This window comes from Nanorana parkeri, unplaced genomic scaffold (genome assembly GCF_000935625.1).
Source record: "Nanorana parkeri isolate BGI_ZX_2015 unplaced genomic scaffold, ASM93562v1 scaffold1739, whole genome shotgun sequence".
In the NCBI taxonomy this organism is placed as follows: Eukaryota; Metazoa; Chordata; class Amphibia; order Anura; family Dicroglossidae; genus Nanorana; species Nanorana parkeri.
Window position 1 is genome coordinate 236,772 of NW_017308007.1, and position 22,812 is coordinate 259,583.

General features: G+C 42.9%; 1 protein-coding gene across 1 annotated transcript in view; it reads right to left on the minus strand.

Annotated features, from left to right (window-relative positions):
• The window catches only part of TBCE (tubulin folding cofactor E), a 203,695-nt gene that overhangs the window by 147,872 nt on the left and 33,011 nt on the right, over window positions 1-22,812 (minus strand). Inside the window, exon 3 of the mRNA XM_018571352.1 lies at window positions 3,214-3,384. Coding sequence (XP_018426854.1) covers window positions 3,214-3,384 — 171 coding nt within the window. The remainder of the gene's footprint in view (window positions 1-3,213; window positions 3,385-22,812) is intronic.

Genomic DNA, 22,812 nt, shown 5'->3' on the forward strand with positions numbered 1-22,812 from the left:
GGGGGGGGGGGGGGGCGAAAAAAAAATGTCTGCCCCGGGCGCCCATAACTCTGGTTACGCCACTGCTCCTGTAGCATACAGTCGTGTGAAATTATCTGGTCCTTAGCAGGTCTTAAAATTAGGTAAATACAACCTTAGATGAACAACACATGACATATTACAACACATCATTATTTTACAAACAAAGCCAAAATGGAGAAGTTATGTGTGAAAAACTAAGTACGCCCTTACTGCTTTCATAGAATTAAGAAGCTAAGTGGCAGCCAGGTGCTGCTAATCAACTGCCCTTAATTAACTGATCATAAGTGTGACCGCCTCTATAAAAGCCAAAGTTTTAGGGCAGGTTCACACCACAAACAGAGTGTTCCAGAGCAGTCAGGCTCTGGAACGCACTGTATCGCACTTCGCCCGTCTCCCTGCATTCAGGGGCAGGAGGGGGCGTGGCAGTGCATTGAAGTCAAAAGGCACCACAGCCACACCCCCACCCACAGTGCAATCGCGATACACGAACGTGTAGCACATTAGTGCCTGCGTTTCCGGTCCAGTGTGATCTGTAAAAATTGTGTTTGCAGCATTTTTGTAGAAAGCACTAGACCGGAACGCAGGCATTAATGTGGGCTGCGGTACCATTGACTTCAATGCACCTCCACGCCCCCTCCCGCCCCTGAATGCAGGGAGCCAGCTGGAGTGCGACAGAGTATTCCAGAGCCTGAGAGCTCTGGAGCGCACTGTTTGTGGTGTGAACCGGCCCTTAGAAGTTTGCTGCTCTGGAAAATTCAGGTGTGTGTTAACAGAATGCCAAGGAGGAGAGACATCAGCAGTGATCTTGGAGAAACAATTTTTGCTGACCATCAATCTGGGTTAGAGGGCCATTTCTAAACAATTTAAATTTCATTATTATACTGTGAGGAAGATTATTCACAAGTAAAAAACATTCAATACAGTTTCCAATCTTCCCAAGAGTGGACGTCCCAGCAACTTCATCTCAAGGTCAGACCTCAAGGTCAGACCGTGCAATGCTCAAAGAAACTGCAAAAAAACCAAGAGTTACATTTCAGACTCGACAGGCTTCAGTGAGCATGTTAAATGTTAAAGTTAATGACAGTACATTTATAAAAAAGACTGTAAAAAGAACTGTGATAAGTGTGGAAGGGTTGCCAGGAGAAAACCTCTTCTCCTTAAAAGGAACATGGCAGCACGGCTTAGATTAGCAAACTTGCATCTGAACAAACAGCAAGACTTCCGTAACAATGTCATGTGGACAGATGAGACCAAAGTAGAGATATTTGGCCATAATGCACAGCACAAGGTTTGGCAAAACCCAAACACAGCATATCCACACAAACACCTCATACCAACTCTCAAGCATGGTGGTGGAGGGGAGATGATTTGGGCTTGTTTTGCAACCACAGGACCTGGACACCTTGAAGTAATTGAGTCGACCATGAACTCCTTTGTATGTCAAAGTATTCTAGAGTCAAATGTAAGGTCATGTGTCCAAAAACTAAAGCTTGGCCTAAATTGAGTCATGCAACAGAACAATGATCCCAAGCACACCAACAAATCTACAACAGAATGGCTGAAAATAAACTAATTAAGGTGTTGCAATTGCCCAGTCAAAGTCCAGAACTCAACTCGATTAAAATGCTGCGATGGGACCTTAGGAGAGCTGTGCATAAACAAATGCCTGCAAACCTCAATGAACTGAAGCAACATTATAAAGAAGAGTGGGACAAAATTACTCCACAACGATGTGAGAGACTGATGAAGTCATACACAAAACAATAACCTCGAGTTATTGCTGCTAAATGTGGTTTTTCAAGGTATTTATCATATGGTGTACTTAGTTTTTGACACATAACTTCTCCATTTTGGCTTTATGTTTGTAAAATAAATAATGACAAGGTATAATATGTCATGTGTTTTTCATCTGAGGTTATATTTGCCGTATTTATAGACCTGCTAATGACCTAATAATGTTTAATATGTCCTGATACTTAAAACCATAGAATTCAAAGAGGGTGTAGTTTCATTTTCACACGACTGTATTTTTATTACCTGTTTTACCTGCCAGTAAGCCTGTTATTTTCAACTTCCTCCCCACCTGAGAGCCCGCACAGTTCTGGTGAGACCATGCACAGCCCACCTGAGACCCTGGAGACATGAGGCTGCCACCCCAAGTATGTACAGAGTATGTAGCTTCATATTATTCTGCATTCCTGTATAATGTATTGCTGGGATTTGTAGTTCTCTATAGCCGGTGGTATTCTGCATTGCTAATAGCACAACCTGTCAGAAGCTGGATACAGCGTACAGGTTAGGCAAAATGTCAAACAGGAAAGGTTGAGGCAAATTTAGATTGGAGGGGTGCCCAAGTTTAGTGTTTCCTAGAGGAGCACAAAACCAAAATACACCACTGCATCTAACAACACCCTCTCCCTCAGACTGACAATGCTGCTGTCTAAGGGCAGCTATGTTGCTAATGCATAAATAGGGTGGAGGATTACTGGCTGTATCACAGGATAAAAATAAAGGAGCACCCTAAAAAAAATTCATGCAAGCGCTACCATGAAGGATGGGCAAGCTGCAATGTATTCTATTTTTAGTTTGGGTTTAGATACGCTAATTGAATACACTCCATACATATTTAGCACTATGCACTTTAGGTACCTTAACCAAATTCTTAAATTTCTTTAGTTTTAAAAAGAACTTTAGCTTCCTGCAGTTCAACTTATATATCTATTTTCAACATCACATCTGTTAAATACAGTATCTGTAAATATTTATAACTTAGGGGTATATGTATCGATGATTTTGCTCAATATTCAACAAAAGATTTCACCAAAAAATTACTTTTTAATCAGTAGGAGTGTTATTTTACTTTTGCTTACCACATACACAGTGAACTGGTAAATGGTATGTCGGGCTATTAAGCTCTAGCAGAAAGAAAGTCTCCCCAACGGGACACAAATGTATAAAAAAAAAAATTACAAGAGTATTACCCATTCCCTACTCTATCCAAAACTAAAAAAGAAGAAAAAAAAGCAGCATGGCTTTACATACATTTTGAGGTCTGCAGGTTTGTCAACCAGGCATTAAAAAATGTTAAAGAAATATTACAAACAAAAACAAATTTTTAACCCCATAAAATATAACAATACTTTAATAATTCAACAAACACAAAAAACACGGTATAAAATTAGAAAAACATACCTTTGTTCTTCTAGAATAGATTCAAACCCAACAAGTTCCACATGTTTTTTTCCAACCACCATTTTTTCATTCCATTCTTCATTCGTGCCATATCGCTTAATCAATGCACTTAAGAAACTGACACCAAAATTTGCTTTCTTTGGCCTAATAAAAGAACCTCCTGTAGGATGCCTAAAATATTTAAAGTAGACAAAGAAGGCAATTTAAACCTTAAAAAAAATGTCAGATTTTTTAAAAGTTAATGATGTGGGAAACACACATCTACACTGTGTGCACAATTATTAGGCAAGTGAGTATTTTGACCAAATCACCGTTTGTATGCATATTGTCCAACTCCAAGCTGTACAAGTTTGAAGGCATATTGGATTTAAGCATATCAGGTGATGTGTATTTGTGTAATGAGGGAGGGTGTGGCCTTAGGAGATCAGCACCCTATATCAAGGTGTGCATAATGATTCTTTTCTTAAGGCAAAATGGGCCAAAAAAGAAATTTAACTGACTCCGAAAAGTCAAAAATTGTAAAAAGTCTTTCAGAGGGATGCAGCATTCTTGAAATTGCTAAGATATTGGGGAATGATCACAGAACCATCAAACATTTTGTTGCAAATAGTCAACAGGGGCGCAAGAAACGTGTTGAGGAAGAAAGACACAAATTGCCATAGATTTGAGAAGAATAAAACGTGGAGCTACCAGGAACTCATTATCCTCCAGTGCTGTCATATTCCAGAACTGCAACCTGGAGTGCCCAGAAATACAAGGTGTTCAGTGCTCAGAGACATGGCCAGGGTACGAAAGGCAGAAAACCGACCACCACTGAACAAGACACAAGTTGTAACGTCAAGACTGGGCCAAAAAATATCTGAAGACCGATTTTTTAAAGCTTTTACGGACTGATGAGATGAGTGACTCGACGGGCCAGATGGATGGGCCCGTTGCTGGATCAGTAATGAGCACAGAATTCCACTTTGACACAGACACCAGCAAGGTGGAGGTGGGGTACTGGTATGGGCTGGTATTATTAAAGATGAGCTAGTTGGACCTTTTCAGGTTGAAGATAGGCTCAAAATCAACTCCCAAACTTATTGCCAGTTTTTAGAAGACACTTTCTTCAAGCAGTGGTACAGGAAAAAGTCTGCATCTTTCAAGAAGACCATGATATTTATGCAGGACAATGCTCCATCTCATGCATCAAAGTACTCCACTGCGTGGCTAGCCAGTAAAGGCCTTAAAGATGTAAGAATAATGACATGGCCCCCTTCCTCACCTGACCTAAACCCTATTGAGAACTTGTAGGCCTTTCTTAAATGGGAGATTTACGGTGAAGGAAAACCGTACTCTTTGTCTGGGAAGCTGTGGTTGCTGCTGCACAAAAAGTTGATCGTCAACAGATCAGGAAATTGACAGGCTCCATGGATGGAAGGCTTCTGATTGTTATTGAAAAGCAGGTGGGCTATATCAGTCACTGATTTCATTTTTGAAAATGTCAAAAATGTTAATTTGTACATTTTGAGTTGTTTGTTTATTATTCTCACTTTACCAGATGAAAAAAAAAGTGAGATGGGAAAATTTTCGTTTTCCATTTAGTTGCATCCTGCACAGTAATAGTTGCTCAATAATTGTGCACACATAGATATTCTCCTAAGAAAGCCAAAACCTCACTTCTACTTTCTTAAATATTCAGGTTTAACAACATTTTGGATTGACCGAGAGCACTGTAGTTCAATAATGAAATTAATCCTCAAAAATGCAACTTGCCTGCTAATTGTGCACACAGTGTAGTAGTACACGTCATACAGAAATCCATGCTGTGCTAGAGCTCCTAAATGAAACCCAGTGGGGTTTCCAATTATGATCCTTCAGCAAAGTGGGTTATTCCATGATGAGGATGGAGGCAGGGCACACCCGCCATGATATTCAAGGCTAGCATTAGGATTTATGGCATAAAACCTATTTATCACCCCACACTATACCATCTCAACGTTTTGAAGTCGAGAACCACTGATGAGGTATAAGTTTTAAATGAAGGGCGTTACAAAGAAACTCACTGAATTCTAAAGGTTTTAATATAAATATAGATCTAATCTGTGTGCAAGTAATTCATAGGAAACAAAATAAAGGGTGTGGAAGAATTGATAAAATGTTCAATGGTGGCAGCAACATTAGCGATAAACTGTTTAAAATTAACTCCATTACAAAAACTAGAGGCCACCACCTAAAATTGGTGGAAAAAAAATTCCAGCACAAGGGGCGAAGGGGGTTCTTCACAGTAAGATCAGTTAGGGTCTGGAACTCACTGCCACAGACAGTGATTTCAGCAAAGAATGTGGAATTGTTCAAGAAACTTTTGGACGATTTCTTAAGGGACCGTAATATACAGGGGTACAGGTACTCCTAGAATGAGATCCTAATAGGTTGGACTTGATGGACTAATGTCTTTATTCAACCTCAAATACTATGTAACTATATAAATTAATAATATAGGTATTACAAAGTAAAATTTAGAGCAATATAAAAATACCCAATCCCTTTAGGTTTGACATATAATTAGCTTACATGGGACACTATTATGTTGGTACAACAGAAAGATCTGTATCCATTGTAATGGAAAATATGAGGTTAAATGTGAATGAAGCTATAAAAAAGTAGCACTGCCAGCACATAGTGTCAGGCACTGATCCTTTGATAATTGGTGACACGAAATATGAAGAGCTAGTTATGCTGACAACTATGTGAGAGATTTACATATTTTTAAATGATTTTACTCTTATTAGTAAGATACGTCACAAGGAGATGCTACCTATACTAACTTTTTGGCAGATGAAGATAGTGAGGTCCTTTAAGAAGCTCAAGTTATCACTGGGGGACAGGAGATCTGAGTGCTCTGCATGATCACAGGACGTGGAGGGCTGAGGAGACTTCAAAATAAAATTTGACCAAAGTGTGGACATACAACTAAGCAAGTGTTTTTATGGGGTTTGATTAAAAATTAGAGTGAGCCAGGAGTTGGCGTGGCTTTTAATGAACAAAAAACCCTAACATGTTGCTAGCAGTAATGTCCTCCCCTTTCTCGTGACATCACCAAAAGTAGGACTGGCCTGACATCTTTTCCAGTCTAGGATCACTTGCGTTTTCACCTAATTAGGCCTGCAACTTGCACTCTAGCACAGATTTATACCCACAGTGCTCACCTGCACCAAATTCTTTTGCATATAAACTTACATTAATTTGATCAAAGATATAAGACTATAATAGATGGGTTTTAACTAATATTTAACAAGCCATGAGATCAGTTAACTGAGATAGCAACATGACGTGTTATTATGTAACGACATGTTCCGACAATGAGGAGTTCCAACACAATTTTACCAAAATAAAAAAAAACACAGGGCTAGCACACCTGAAATGTATACATGCATTTAATGAGCCAAATAGGTAGTACGTAACAAAAGACAACTAGCATACATGTACTATACACAGTGTAACACAAAGTTGCATAGCCAGGTACATATAAAAGGAAACCCGTGCAAAAGCAAATATCCTAGCGCAGGGGCACCCACAATTTTTCGTCTGGAGATCTACTTTTCAAATGATGAGCTCAATGAGATCTACCAACGAAAAAACACCTGCATTCAGGGGCGGGAGGGGGTATGTGGTTGTATTGAAGTCAATGGCACCGCAGCCATGCCCCCCTCCCACAGTGCGATCACCCGCACCCGGAAACGCAGGCACATTAGTGCCTGCGTTCCAGTCCAGTGCGATCCGGAAAAATGCTGCAAGCACTATTTTTGCAGATCGCACTGGACCGCAATGCAGGCACTAATGTGCCTGCGTTTCCGGGTGCGGGTGATCGCACTGTGGGAGGGGGGCATGGCTGCGGTGCCATTGACTTCAATACAACCACATACCCCCTCCCGCCCCTGAATGCAGGGAGTCGGCCGGCTTCCAGTGCGTCCTAGAGGCCCCAGCGTCCTGTCCTCCTGTGCTGCTCGTGTAGCCGATGTTGCACATGGGGAGAGGTGTACCACCCTTTTCCATCTGCAGCGTCTGCCACATTCAGCCGGCAGCCGCGGGAGCATAGCCGTAGCCAGCTCCTTTGTGAAACTCCCCATTGAGAAACTCATGAATGAACAGGAAGTGATGTAAATCACATCCTGTTCCTTTTTATTTGGGGACACATAGTACTATGTGTCCCCAGTTATTTACAAACACTAGAGTGATCAGCTGATCGCTCCAGTGTTTGTCCTGCACAGAGGATCGATACATATCACTGTTATGTACCGATCCTCTGCAGCTTGGCCACGCACAGGGGGGCTCAGCTTCTCCTCTGGATCCGCGCTGCTCTCCCGGGCAGAAGCAGCGGCGGATCCGGGGAGAAGTGAAAAAAGCGCTGCAGCCACGGGGGGCGGAGCCGCTGTCACAGAACTAAGGCTGAGCGGTGAGGGGAGAGAGAGGACGAGCGTCTCTCTCTCTTCTCACCGCTCGGTCTTAGTTCTGTGACAGCGGCTACGTCCTCCGCCACGGCTGCAGCGCTTCTTTCACTTCTCGGATCCCCGCTGTATACAGATGCACCACGGGCGGGAGGAGAGGCCATCACGATCTACCACTGATCGCTATGCGATCGACTGGTAGATCGCGATCGACCTTATGGGCACCCCTGCCCTACCACAATAATACAATTAGAGAAGGAGGGGAATGTGTCATCTTAAACACACATTTTGGGGGTTACCCCCTTTTTCAGCAGAAGTGCAGCTGCCTCACTCCCCTTATTTAAACATTGCCGACTCCTGTGAACTGGCCTTTGTGACGCACACAATGCCAGACCGGATTTGGTGGCAACACAATGTGTCATTTCCGGTGTGCCCAAGCCCCGACCTCTGTGAACCCAGAGATTGCAACAGCTAATAAACTAGGGGATGTATTGCAGAGACAAGTCTATAATTGGGCCTCTATATAGAACGTTGGTTTGGCCACATCTGGAGTACGCGGTCCAGTTTTGGTCGCCGGTACTGAGAAGGGATGTCCTTGAACTGGAGAGAGTCCAGCGAAGGGCAACAAAACTAATTAGGGGAATGGAGGACCAGAGCTATGAGACAAGGCTTCTGACCTTAAACATGTTTACGCTGGAATTAGGGAGATTAAGGGGGGATATGATTTTCATGTACAAGATGTTCAATGGTGACAGCAACATTGGCAACAAACTGTTTGAGATTAACTCCATTACAAAGACTAGAGGCCACCACCTAAAGTTGGTGGAGAAAAAATTCCAGCACAATGGGCGAATAGGGTTCTTTACAGTAGGAGCGGTTACTGTAAAGGAGTGATTTCAGCCAAGAGTGTAGATTTGTTCAAGAAACTTTTGGACAATTTCTTGAGGGATCGTAATATCCAGGGATACCAGTATCCCTAAGAATGAGATGATGCGTGGACCTATATGGGTTGGACTTGATGGACGTATGTCTTTATTCAACCCATATAACTATGGACCACTAAAAAGAATAGAAAAACAGGATAATAATTATAATAATACTAATTACAATAATACGTACAAGCAGAGGGAGCAGAGGGGATATGAACTCAGCAGAACGTTCTGTGTCACATGATGTTTTCTATATAATAAATATAAAATGCGCTTGCAGTGTAATTGGTCAATTCTACAATTGACTAATTTGCAAGCAAAAAAGCACAAAAAGTGAATGTGTAGTTTACTTTTAATCTACCAGTTTGCCTCATTCAGATAATTTGGGATTCAGTAAAAAAGACTGTTTATTTTGTGTGTTTAAGATATCCAATGTTTAGTTAATACACTAATTTTAATTAAAATGTTTTCTTTCAATGTATTTCCCTAAAAAGGCCTACCAAAATCCTCAGCACCAGGCCCATGATACTCTTAATCCGGCCCCGATTTTACATGCCCGATCTGTGTACAAACAAGCAGAGGCTGGGGAACGAGGCTCCTCTTCTTTGTACTACACAGATCATGGCTGCTTAGTACTGTGGCCAGGGGCGGAGCCAACTACACAGAGGGATGGTGGCACTGGCAGCTGTGCTCTGCCACCGACCACAAGAGTAATGCAACATTGGCCTCTGTGTGGGGAGGAGCAGAGAGGAGGGAAAAGACTCAGAAAAACTACTGAATACAAGAAAATAAGTGCAGTTTACAGAAAAAAAGAATACAGGGTACAGGCAGTCCCCAAGTTACATACATCCAACTTACATCCAACTCCTACTTACAAACGGAGGCTATTACTGTACAGCAGGGGTAGTTGTAATGCTACCGCCTGTGCCGACGAGGAGTGCCCGCCTTTTTGGGTCTGGTTCCTGGTACTGTACGTACATTACAGGAAGTTGGCTCTTGTTAGACGTGCACGAGGGATGGCCGCCTCTTCTTCCGGGTCGCTGTGAGGTTTTTACTGCTGTCTTTATCCTCATTAGAAAGATTTCATCTCACTTACTGTCCTTGAGACAACAGGAAGTGAGAGGAAATCTACCCCTAGGAAGGGAAATTCACTCCTGTAACAGTTATCATGGGAAAAAGGTGTCTCCACTAAAGCTTTATCACCAATCCTTGTTTCCGCGACAGCCCAACATTTTCAAAATCCAATTGTCACAGGGACAGAAAATTAGGGGAAATCTTCTGAACAGGGGCAGAGACAGCAAAACAAACTTTGCAGGGGGTAAACCCTTCCCTATGCTATCCAAAACCCCCAAAACATTTTTTTGGCTGCAGTTACACTTAAAAATTTACCTGTTCCAACTTACATACAAATTCAACTTAAGAACAAACCTACAGTCCCTATCTTGTTCGTAACCCGGGGACTGCATGTATTTATACATGGCTTTCTCAACTTCTATTTACTTTTTTAGGTATCATAAGAGTTCTTCTTTAAAACTAATAAACAAAACAACATTTTCTTTTCAATCATACAGTTTTTCTTTTTTTAATTTCCACTGTTAAGCAAATGGGCTATTATTTGCTAGCCTTACATTATTTTTCAGTTGATCGTATAAAAAAAAAGCAAAAAAGCTTTTAAAAAGCAAACATCCTAAAACTAGCATTGTGATACACAATTGTCTAAATTAAGTTTTATCATTATATAACCCTAATTGGAACCCTTAGACCGAGGTATATTATTTGTAGCCTTGGAATCTTTCAGTATATCCATAACTAACCCTACTCCCTCTCTAGAATAGTAGTAATGGAATGGTATATACCATGGTATATACCAGGGTGACTATGGAAAACATAGTTGTTTTTTTTAGCTTTTTTTAGTCATCTTACCTACCTCATGTGGACCAAAGTGCACCATGAGAAGTAGGATAATATGTAGCTCTGGGTAAAACAGAACAGTAAAAGGCATCCTAGTTAAACTGCTCAGCTTCATGACTGACACATGGCAGTGATACAATAAGGTTGTTTCTGTGCCGTTTTTAAATACTGAATTTGTAACAAAACAAAGGCACTAGTCAGAACAAAAATACTCATAAAAGTACTCCTAAAAGTACTCAAAGAAAATAAATCAAGATCCATTATTCACAAAGAGAAAACTTAAACAATATTAAAATAAGTATTTTTTAAATAATTGTTTTAGAGCAAAAAGGTTAGGTTATGTGCTTGGTTTTCAGAACCAACATGATTCATGGTGAGATGAAAAACTCACAATGAATACTATGCACATAAGGAAATAGTAGTAGTAGTGATGGCTAACATTTTTGGAACCCGAGTGCCCAAACTGCAACGCAAAATCAATTTATTTATCTGAAAGTAAGAGAAAAAGAAAAAATAGCACTGCGTGTAACAAACTCAAAGAATTTATTCCTAAAATGTGATTTTTTTTAATAAATTGTAAAATTATCACAAAGTGATATCCACAACACCTGTGTTGCACAATGGCTGTGCTAATAATACTTCAGGGGTGTGGCCAAACATTGCAGGACATGCTGCTTTGAGCTCTGCAGACCTGGGTCTCTTTTCAGTGGCCTTTCTGCAAATATACCTCTTCTTTTCGGCTGATGTCCGCACGACTGCCTTCCCCTCCAGCCCCGAAATCCGCCGGTACCTGTGACATCTCCTTCCTCATCCGAAGCACAGTCTGTGTCCTCGGTTGCGGGCCGCAACATGTCTCTGAAAGCCACGGCTAAGTTTAAACCAGCGAAGGACCAGACAAGCGCAACTCCACAGGGATACAGCAAGTCTGTAGCTAAAACAGCCGGTCTCAAGCAGACAGCCTCCCAAGCCTCTCCTGCCTCCCTGCTTGTCTTGGAAGCCCCGATCTCCCCTGCCAGCTCCCTGGATCTGTCCATGCCTGCCACCTTCATGGGGTCAGATCAGGAGCAGGGCCATGGGGTCAGGGACCTGCTCACAGCATTCAGGGCATATTTTGACTCCTGGGCAGTCAGGGAGGAGGGTGCCCTGAGGGGAGAGATGTGCGAGTTGCGCCAGCTGGTTGCCAATAGTGACAAGGTCTCAACGTTATCCGCCACTGTATCTTCATACACCGCCTGCGCTAGAAGCCTCCCAAGCTGCACACAGAACCCACCCGCAGCAATTGCAACTTTGCGTGGAAGATGGTGAAAACTTTAGCCGCAGAAATAATGTATGGCTAATCTACATGCCACTGTTACCGCTATACGTAACATGGTGCTGGGGAAGCCCCCTACTGAGGCCCTTGAGTTAGACAGAGTACACAGAGTTGCTGGCGCTGGTGTGGATCGTCAAAACTTTGCTAGGGACGTGCTGTTCCTGGTCCACTTCTACAACATAACGGAAGAGATTCTGAGACAAGTGTGACGGACGGGCCCGATGGGGCCATGATACACCTAATGCCTGACCTTTCCCACTTAACGCTGGCAATGCGCAGATCTGTCAAGCCTCTTCTGAAATGTATTCTTCAAGCTGGAGCTACCTACCGGTGGGGTCATCCCTTTAACGTACAGATAAGGAAGAGGTCAAACCAATTCCATCTTCGTTGCCCTGCTCAACTCCCATAATTATTCTTGTTTTTGAATGTGGCTCCGATTGAGGTTTTGGACTGGCTCGACTTACCTTTCGTGGATGGCAGATCCAGCTTACCCACTTCTCTCCTTCAGAGACGTCGACGGGCCCGCTCTCGCTCCGTGCGGGCTGCTCCTCGCCCCATTCCTTTATCATCCAATGAGAGATGACAGTCTTCGTGACAGTCCCTGCTTCCTGTTCGGGACCCTGTATCCTTCGCTATGATTCTGTGTCTCCTCCGGGTTCAGCCCTTTGCACTGTCATTATATGTTATGACTGCTTATACCAGGTCATGTTGATATATGATAATATTTCTATGAGGCGCTATTTTCTCCTGTGGGCTCTGGCTATCTCCAGGCTTCTCCCACTACCCGTACTATTCAATGGGACTGTGGGAGGGTCCTGTAGATTCCAGTGGGTTTTCTAGCCCACTTTCTCTATTCGGGTAGGTTCTGATGTCAAGGGCCAACTGTATTATTTTCATGTACACTGGGAGGGTATGGTTTTGGTTTCTTTTTATGTTTACTGAGCCCTGGTAGCATTTCTCTGCTACTTGGACCACTTCTCCCCATGTAGGTTGTACCTTCCCCGTAAGGGATAGGTTAGTTCTAGCATTTGCTAGGTTTTGTCTTTCTAGAGGCGCGGTTTCCTGCCTCTAGTCTTCCTTCCTTGCTCTCTACGTCTATCTCCTTTTATCCATCCTTCCACTTGTCTCCATATACCCTTCTTTCCTGCTTTCTATATATTGCTGTTGTTCTCCTGACTCTAAAACAAAGGGGGTGAGTATCCTTATTCACCGTAACTCCAACTGGAAGCTAGTGGACAAGTGGCTCTGCCTGGAAGGGCGAGCTTTGTTTGTTACGGGTACCTTGAGTAACCAACTTTGCACCTTTGCTAATTTCTACCTCCCCAATAGTAATCAAATCTCCTTTTTGGAACGTGTGTGGCAATGATTATCTGCGTTTAAAGAGGGGGTGTTGGTGAGTGGAGGAGATTTTAATTTTGCACTGGATCCTCTCTTGGACTCTTCTAGGACCTCCTTTCACCTGTCATATTCTGTCCTCAGATACATTCGCAAGTGCCTGCGACTGCATCAATTAATTGATGTTTGGTGCCTGATTTATCCCACTGACCGGGACTATACCTTCTTCTCCAATCCTCATCAACCATATACCAGAATCAACATGTTCTTAGTACGACACTGCGACCTGCCTTGTCTATGGGCTGCTTCTATATGTTCCATCTCCCTCTTCGACCATGTGCCGATTTTGCTTGCTTTTGACCTCTCTCAAGCTTCCCCGCCCCCTTGGACTTGGAGATTGAACAAAACTCTCCTACAAGATGAATCCGTTTCTCAAGCCATTTATACAGAGCTTTAATCTTACTTCTCTCTCAACTCGAGTCCGGACTGTGATCCTATGGTACTATAGGAGGCTCATAAAGCCTACATCAGGGGGGTCCTGATTAGGAATGGCTTGAGGCCTTAGCGTGCTAAACTCGCCCAAGTTGACAAACTCCTTCACGACATCCATAACCTTGAGGTGGCGCATAAGCGCACTCTAACGGTCTCTTTTATGGGGGAACTTGTAGCTCTACGACTTCGTTTGAAGTCTCTCTACCTGTCCAAGGCCAAGCACACCTTTGCTAGATGCAGATTAACTTTTTATGAGTTTGGGGACAAATGTGGAAAACTTCTGGCCAGAGTGTTGAGAACTCAGCGGGAACGGTCATTTATTTCGGAAATTCTGACTCCCGGTTACTCACTCAAAGGTTTCCAGAACGGATGACATCACTGAAGCCTTTCGACTCTACTGTACGTCGTTATATAATCTTGATTTCGATTCTGGAGAATCTCGTGAGCTTTCCTTTATTGAAGCAGTAAATACCCATCTATCGGACTCTGGTATGCCTCGCCTCTTGGATGAAAATATTTCCTTTTTGGACTAACCTCTCACCACAGACGAACTTACCCAAGCCATTGCTCAGACTCATACGGGTAGGGCGCCTGGCCCTGACGGGTTCACCTGTTTACTACAAATGGTACAGACCCATATCCCCGCCTTAACGCCGACCTAAAACTTTTCATCTTAATCTTTGCATTTAGATTTGCAACCTTGATTGAATCTGTTATACACCCTGACAAAGCAGGCTTTGTACCCACCAGGGAAGCACGAGACAATACAACCAAGGTTTTGGCTTTGCTGCATGCTTTTTGGATCAGAGGGATATATTCCCAGCCTTCCGCACAGGTCAAGATCAACGGTGCTCTTTCCCGTCCCATGGAGATAGCCAACGGCACGAGGCAGGGCTGCCCCTCATCCCCCCTGCTCTTTATTCTCTCTAGAAAGAGTTACCCAGAAAGTGGCTGCCTTTGCAGGCAATCTTCTTTTCTTCCTGTCTAGCCTGGTTGTTTCCTTGCCCAATTTGGTAGCGGAATTTCGTTCATTTGGTAGGCTTTCTAATTTTCTCATTAATTATACTAAATCAGAGGCGCTCAAGGTGTCTCTCCCGGCTTCGTTAGTTCCCAGTCTTCACGCCTCCTTCCCTTTCAAATGGTGCACCTCAGCGATCAAATACTTGGGCACAATGATACCCAGGGAGCTTTCTGAAGCTTTTGCCCTTAATTTTCCACCACTACGCTCTAAATTGAGGCAAGATTTACATCACTGGACTTCTGGTAGGTTCTCCTGGTTCGGGAGGGGCAATATAATTAAAATGAACATGCCCCGCATCCTGTACCAATTCCAGGCTTTACTCATCAAGGTTCCGGCTTGGTACCTAAAATCGCTGAATCAGTTGTTCACACAATTTCTATGGGCCTATAGACCTCCCCAGTTAAGTTCTACCTTCTGCGCCTCTCTAAATATATAAGTAGTAAAATATATCACCAGCACACCGTGGTCAAATCTTCAGAAAGTGATCATTTTATTGATGCACACATCTTGTCAATAACAACGTTTCGGGGTCACTCAGGGTCCCTTCCTCAGGCATGACAAAGTGTTATAGTCAATTGTGAGCTAAATACACATCACCAAAGTGCAATAACCAATCAGAAACCCTCAAAAATGCTCACCCTCACTCCCCTGACATCATAATGGCATTACATTCTATGCCAATGTGAATTTCAAGTGCAGAACAAGAATAAACAGTAGCCGACAAAGTCATCAACACATGAAGTCATATAGTTACCTTTGATATTGCTTGCATAGTACTGGGTGCCCTGTGGTTGCCATAAAACTCATCAGATAGCAGCAAAAGTAAATGTCAGTGAGGGAGTTGTAACGGTGACTCATCCATCTCCCTCCTGCAGATTGGTTGTGTGACCCAGACCGGGTCATGTTACACTGTTCAGTGAATCGAGAAGCTTCTTACTGCACAGTGCAACATGAAATCCATTATTCCACACCTACTGAATGCCTGCTGCCATCAGGGGGGTACGGCCATCACTAATGTGAGGGGCCCAGGCAGTTGGGGGGGCCCGAGCTCTGACCGAGCAATTTTTTACTATAAATTAGTAGGTACAGGCAAGTTGGTACGGTACGGCCCCCCCCCCCCTCCCCCTGTACAATTGGTACTTTTTTTTTTCAAAGCGCGGAGCGAGGCATACAGGAGAAGAACACAACTGCTCGACTGTAAAGGTAAGTTTTTTTTAAAGCAGCTGCAGAGGGGGGGGGTGTTTGCAGAGACACACACTAAGGTGGGGGAGAGGGGGGCCGTTTGCAGATACACAATCTAATGGGGGGCGTTTTCAAAATGACACACACTAAGGGGGGCCGTTTGCAGAGATACTGTGTGGATTTTTACTTTTTAAATTAACCACTTGCTGACTGGGGTGTTTACACCCCCTTCCTGTCCAGGCCATTTTTCAGTATTCAGCGTTGCAGTACTTTGACTGACATTTATTCCAGCGCTATACTGAAATGAATTTTATACAACTTTTTGGGGACAGATAGAGCTTTCTTTTGGTGGTATTTAATCACCACTTTTATTTTTTACTATATAATGAAAAAAGTACAGAAAAATTTTGGGGGGAAAAAACTGTTTTCCCTACGTTATGTTATAAAACAGTTATTATTACCCAAATTTTTGGCAAAATATAAAAGACGGGGTCATGTCGGGTAAATAGACACCAAACATGTTAAGCTTTAACATTGTGTGCGTCCGCGAACTCGTAAAAACTACCATACCCAAAATTGGCCATAGGCGACGCTTTAAAAGCTTTTACTGCTCATCAGGTTAGTGTTATCAGTGATTGATGGGCCTAGAATTATTGCTCTCACTGCGACGTTCATGGCGATACAAAACATGTGCGGCGTAATGGATGCAATCGTCATTTACGCACTTAGGCGCACTTGACGCATGTTTGCGTGTGTATGTGGGAGGCGCGGGAATTTTTTTTTTACATTTTTTTATTACCTTTATATGGGACTTTTAATTTTTTATAACTAATTTTTTTAAACATTTTTTTTTCCACTTAACTTTATTGCTATCAGATAGGGGACTAACAAGCCCCCTTTGTGATAGCCAATTTTCAGTGACAGGTCCTCTTTATGGAGACATCAGGGGTCTTTAAGACCCCTAATGTCACCTAGGGACCCCCAGAGAAGCTCATGAAGCAAACAACTGCTTCTCCAGCTTCTCTCCGGTTTCTGTACCGGAGAGTAACACTTAATGCAGGCAGTGATGTAATACACATCACTGCCTGCATTCCGAAGAGGAGGATGAGATCAAACAGAGATCGTGTACTGAGCTCCGTTTGATCTCTGGCCTCGGAGCAAGTCAGAGCTGCTGTTCTGGTCCCGGGCTCGCACCGGGCACAGCGGAGCTCGGGATCGCCAGCAGCGGCTGCGGCTGAAGGGGGGGGCCGCACATCCGCACGCATATTACAAGCGATCGGGCATCTCTACAGACTCCCGAACGCTTGTATGTAAACAGCCATCGCCGGCTGTTAATAGTGTGTCTGCCATTGGCCATGCATCCTATCCATGCATTGGCCATGATCATCCTATATGAACATCATACCATATGATCAGATGCATGGCCAATGGTAGACACACTGTGTGGATCTTTACTTTTTAAATTAATGACCGCCCAGAGGCTGCACGGACATCTGCACTGACCGGCCAGAGGCCGCACTGACCACCCAGGGGCTGCACTGCGTCTGGCCAGAGGGCGCACTGACAGCCCAGGGGCCGCACTGACCTCCTCACTGACCGCCCAGAGCCCATACTGACAACCAGAGAGCCTGCACTGACCACCGCAACCCACCACCCAAAGCCCACACTGACCGCCCAGAGTCAGCACTGGCCCCTTGAGAGCAGTGTTAATTTTAGCACCAAATTTCATTTTCGACTTTATTTTTTATTCATCAGATTAATTTTTGTTTTAGTCGACTAAATCTAATGGGTTTGTTTTTAGTGTAATGTATTCTTTAAAGGAGAACTATGAGGTGAGGTGAGAAAATCACTCATCCTCATAGTTCGAGCCGACATGTGACAATGAAACAATCACACGTCAGCTCAATAGATCGGAACGCATACTGTTGCACCGCTCCATCATCTCCCTGCAGAGAGCCGTGACCATCACGTTTTGGAAATAAAAATACATTAGAGTTTCCAACTATGCAGCGCCAACTAGAGAAGAAACTAACTAAATGAACGTGTTTAACTTTAACAATATACTGTGATCAGTGACATAGCATAAATCAATCAACAATCGATGTGTGTGGATCAGTGTACCAGGAATTGTTATACCAAATATACATTCATGTATAACATAAATACTTGTGAAATTGCGAATAAAGAATTTACAAAACTTAGGTGACTGTGTTATGTGCTTTTTATGATATAAAACACAATTACCCTGGACATAAAGTCCCACAGGGTCCCTGGAATAGTTAGTGTTGGTGTGAAAACACAGTAAAATAACGATACAGTGTTCCTAGTGCACAAAGTTTGTGAATTGATGCATTAGCGTAATGAACCGCCGGGCCAAAGAGTAATCAACCACAGGGCTGTAGCATAATAACTTAACCCCAGGGTGTAATGAAACTAAATTAAACTAAATTAACCACAGAGTAAATTAAATTAAACTAAGAACTTCTATAAATTAAAATAACCCCAGGGCTGTTACTTGACAGAAAAATAGAATAAAAAATAAATAAATAAAAGGGGATAATGTCTTACATAAGTGGGTATTCCACCCGGTGCACATCATGCGCAATGTATGCGTTCCTCGAACAGGTGTTCAAGGGGGAATACATTTGCACCAGATGTGAGCGACACTGAGGAGCATAGCCAACATCGAAAGAAAGGAGTCTGGACATAACGCACCAGGCTGTGGTGGAGGGAGGCTTAGATGAGGCGGGGGTGCGGAGGAGCAGGATCCCGAGGTGGGAAGCTGGGTCACTGTTAGAAGACGGGGTAGAGGGAAGAGTGGGAGAGAGGTCAGCCCTGAACTGGTTAACCCTAACAAATACGCCAGGTTGCATGATGTTGGGGATATTAGTTCTGGGGTGGCACTGCTGGAGCAGGACGCCTCCTCTATCTGGGGGGGGGGAGTGATTGCTCCAGTGAGGAGGGGAGGCGGATGGAGGATCAGGAGAGGCAGATCCTGGTGGTGGGAGATTCCATCATCAGGCGAACCGATAGGGTAATCTGTCATCGGGACCGTGATCGTCGAACAGTGTACTGCTTAGCGGGGGCGCGTGTTTGGCACATTGCGGAACGAATTGACAGGTTACTAGAAGGGGTTGGGAACAACCCAGTTGTCATGGTGCACATCGGCACCAATGACAAAATAGGAGGTAAATGGAGTGTCCTAAAAAAGGAGTTCAGAGACTTAGGTTCCAGGCTGAAGGAAAGGACCTCCACGCTGGTATTCTCTGAAATACTGCCAGTGCCAAGAGCCACTCCGGACAGACAGCGCGAGTTGAGGGAACTTAACAAGTGGCTCCGGAACTGGTGTTGGAATGAGGGCTTTGGTTTCCTGGAAAACTGGGCCGACTTCTCAGTCGGTTACCGGCACTTCAGCCGAGACGGGCTGCACTTTAATGGGGAAGGTGCAGCATTTCTGGGGGGGGAAATGGTTAAAAGACTGGAGGAGCTTTTAAACTAGATAATGTGGGGGAGGGTAAAATAAAAACCAAAAAATTAAATATTAAACAACCACTCTTGACAGATAACACAGAAGGAAAAAATACAGGATTAGATAGTGGGCTCACTCCAGTCAACATAGTCAACATAGCCAACATAGCCAAAGTAGTAAATCAAGCCAAAATATAGAGAGCATACTAAATGTAGTCAATAAAGTAAATCTAACTGCCCACGGTGATGCAAGTAGGAATGGACCAACCGTAACAGGTATAATTAAAATTAGTAGTGGGGAGCAAGAGGGGAGCAAACGTTTAACCAGTAAATGTACAAAAATTAAATGTATGTTCACCAACGCTAGAAGTCTAGCAGATAAAATAACAGACCTTGAAGTTAGGTTACACGAGGAGGACTACGATATAGTAGGAATAGCGGAAACATGGTTAGACGGCACACATGATTGGGCTACTAACATAGAAGGGTACAACCTGTTCAGGAGGGACAGGCTGGCAAGAAGGGGGGGATGTATGTGACAGACCGCCTGGTACCGGGTACCTCTGTCATAAATCGGCTTTCTCTCCGCTGGAACCCGAATTCCAGTGTCCTCAGCCCAAACCTGCCTAATTATTGGACAGAACCAATATCTTAGGACAGAACGCTAACCTCCTCAATCATCAGACAACACCAATGTTGAGGTGGAAACCAAGAACTGCTTTATTGAAGACCAGCACAGTATATATACAGTTCGAGAAGTCTAAACACATAACGCAATCAAACATGAGCAGCATGCAAACCGACATGTATCATAGGGCGATCTACTCATCTACACCCGGAGTCAGCTACTCCTAGAATCAGCTATCCTAATCCCATCATCAACACAATATAACAAAGGGACCAATAAACTGTAACAGTTCAATACCCAGAATGAACCCCCTTCAGTGCTGCTGGATTCACAGCCTGTACCTATAATAAACACAGGGTCATCCAAATGTAATACCAGGGAAAATGTGCAGTACATCCCTCCACACATAAACCTGGTAGAATGGTTAATTGTAACCCCAAGAGGTCCAAGGGGGGTCTCCATAGTTCTGGGTCCATAGTCAGTAGGAAGGAGGCTAGCCCCCAGGCTCCTCCAACAGCACCAGTGACGGTTCAATCCGTAACAATATCGCGTCAGTGGGTGGAGATGATGTGGAATCGTTATGGCTATAACTAGATAGAATGGACCTTAGCCGTAAACGTATTGTGGGTGTCTGTTATAAACCTCCAAATATAGGGGAAGAGGAGGAGGCCCACCTACAATCCCAAATAGAAATAGTGGGGAAACAGGGTAATGTTGTGGTAATGGGAGACTTCAATTACCCAAGCATCAACTGGGCTAATGGAACTTCAAAATCGGCAAAGGCAGCCCGTTTTCTTAATATGTTGCGAGACAATTTCATGGATCAGATGGTTGAGGTCGCAACTAGAGAAAATGCCATCCTAGATCTGATCATCAGCAATAATACAGAGTTAATTGAGGATATTGTAATCGGGGAGACACTGGGTAATAGTGATCACAAGGTGATTGCTTTTAATATTGGGTGCAAGAAAGGGAAGGGGGATGGGCGTACGAGAAGCCTATACTTCAGGAAGGCTAACTTTGATAAACTACGCAACATAGTGGGTGAAATCAAATGGGAAAACTTATTTGATTAAATAAACTTTGACCAAAAGTGGGACTGTTTAAAGAACAAATTAAATAATGCTATTACCAGGTGTTTACCGCTGGGTAACAAAAGTAAAAGATCAAAAACAATTAAGGAAAAAAAAGTAGCATTTAGTAAGTGAACGGAGGGGACAGTATTGGCATTCCAAAACTACAAACAATGTAACAAAATATGTAAACTGGTAGTCCGGGCAGCTAAAATTGAATGTGAGAAATATATAAGTTAAAGTAAAAAGAACCCCAAATTTTTTTACCAGTACATAAACAGTAAAAAGGGGAGAAAGGAACAGATAGGCCCAATAAAGGACATAAATGGGTCGTTACTCACAAACGACAGGGAGAGGGCCGAGGCGCTAAATACTTTCTTCTCGTCGGTATTCACTAAGGAAAAAGACGGGTTTAATGTGCATGATAAAAACACAAAATTTTACAAGAAATACACCTGAGTGGTTGAATGAAACTGGGATACAACATAGGCTTAAACTTCTAAATGCAAATAAAGCATTAGGACCCGATAATCTACATCCCAAGGTACTCAAGGAACTGAACAAGGAGATAACGAGACCATTGTTCCTTATTTTTAAGGAATCCGTAATGGCTGGTAGAGTGCCAAGCGACTGGCGAAAGGCTAATGTGGTACCTATATTCAAAAAAGAGTCAAAATGTCAATTGGGGAACTATAGACAAGTTAGTTTGACATGCATAGTATGTAAACTGTTAGAGAGAATTATTAAGGATTACTTAGTGGAATTCGTCCGGGATCAGGGCATAACAACTGATATGCAGCACGGATTTAGGAAGGATCGTTCTTGCCAGACCAACCTGCTGGCTTTTTACGAAAAGGTAAGTAGAGACCTGGATGGGGGAGGCCGGTGGACGTAGTATATCTGGACTTTTCCAAAGCATTTGATAAAGTGGATATTTAATTGGGGGAAGGGAAGGTTTAATAAGTAGTTTAAATAATGTGAAGGAGGGTCCCCTACTATTCAATATTTAGAAAAGGTACAAAATTCCCCAAAAGGGAGATCCCACTATTCCTTCAAACAGATATAAAATAGATATTTATAAAAATATATATGTTTATTTATTTATAGAAACACTAAAAAATATGTATAACAGAACATATCAAAATTTGTATCAAAAAACACACACACATGTATATGGCTGCATTCCGCTAATAACTTTTAAACAGTAGGTAGTGGAAAAACAATTTAGAGACACACCGTTTGAATGCCTAACGTTTTCAAAATAGACAGAAAAAATCTGGTATCGGAAATATATATAATTTCCTATGTTTTTAGGATCTCCAAATAGATGGCAAAAGATAGCCCATATTTAATGAGGGGGAGAAAAAGTGGCAACAGAGCTCTGTGAACTTGAAATGGGTATAAGTTGTATGAAAAAAGAAGCAAAAATGAAAAAAACTGTCAAATAGAAAAATAGATTCAACTCACGGTTTAGTGTGTCCTCAAAATTTTCGAGATGGAAAATGGTGATCCCGCTGGTGATTCACAGTGCATTGTTTAATTAATTGTGTATTGTTCACAGTATATTATTTAAATGATCACATTCACTTTAATTGTTCACTATCTGTGTTGGCGCTACATAATTGAAAACCTGTAAGTCTACAATTTTGCCACTTTACAGATCACTGGTTCGGCCACATGTGGAGTATGCGGTCCAGTTTTGGTCACCAATACTCAGAAAAGATGTCCTTGAGCTGGAAAAAGTCCAGATGAGGGCAACCAAACTCATTAAGGGGTTCGAGGACCTGAACTATGAAACAAGGTTGTTAAAATTAAAAATGT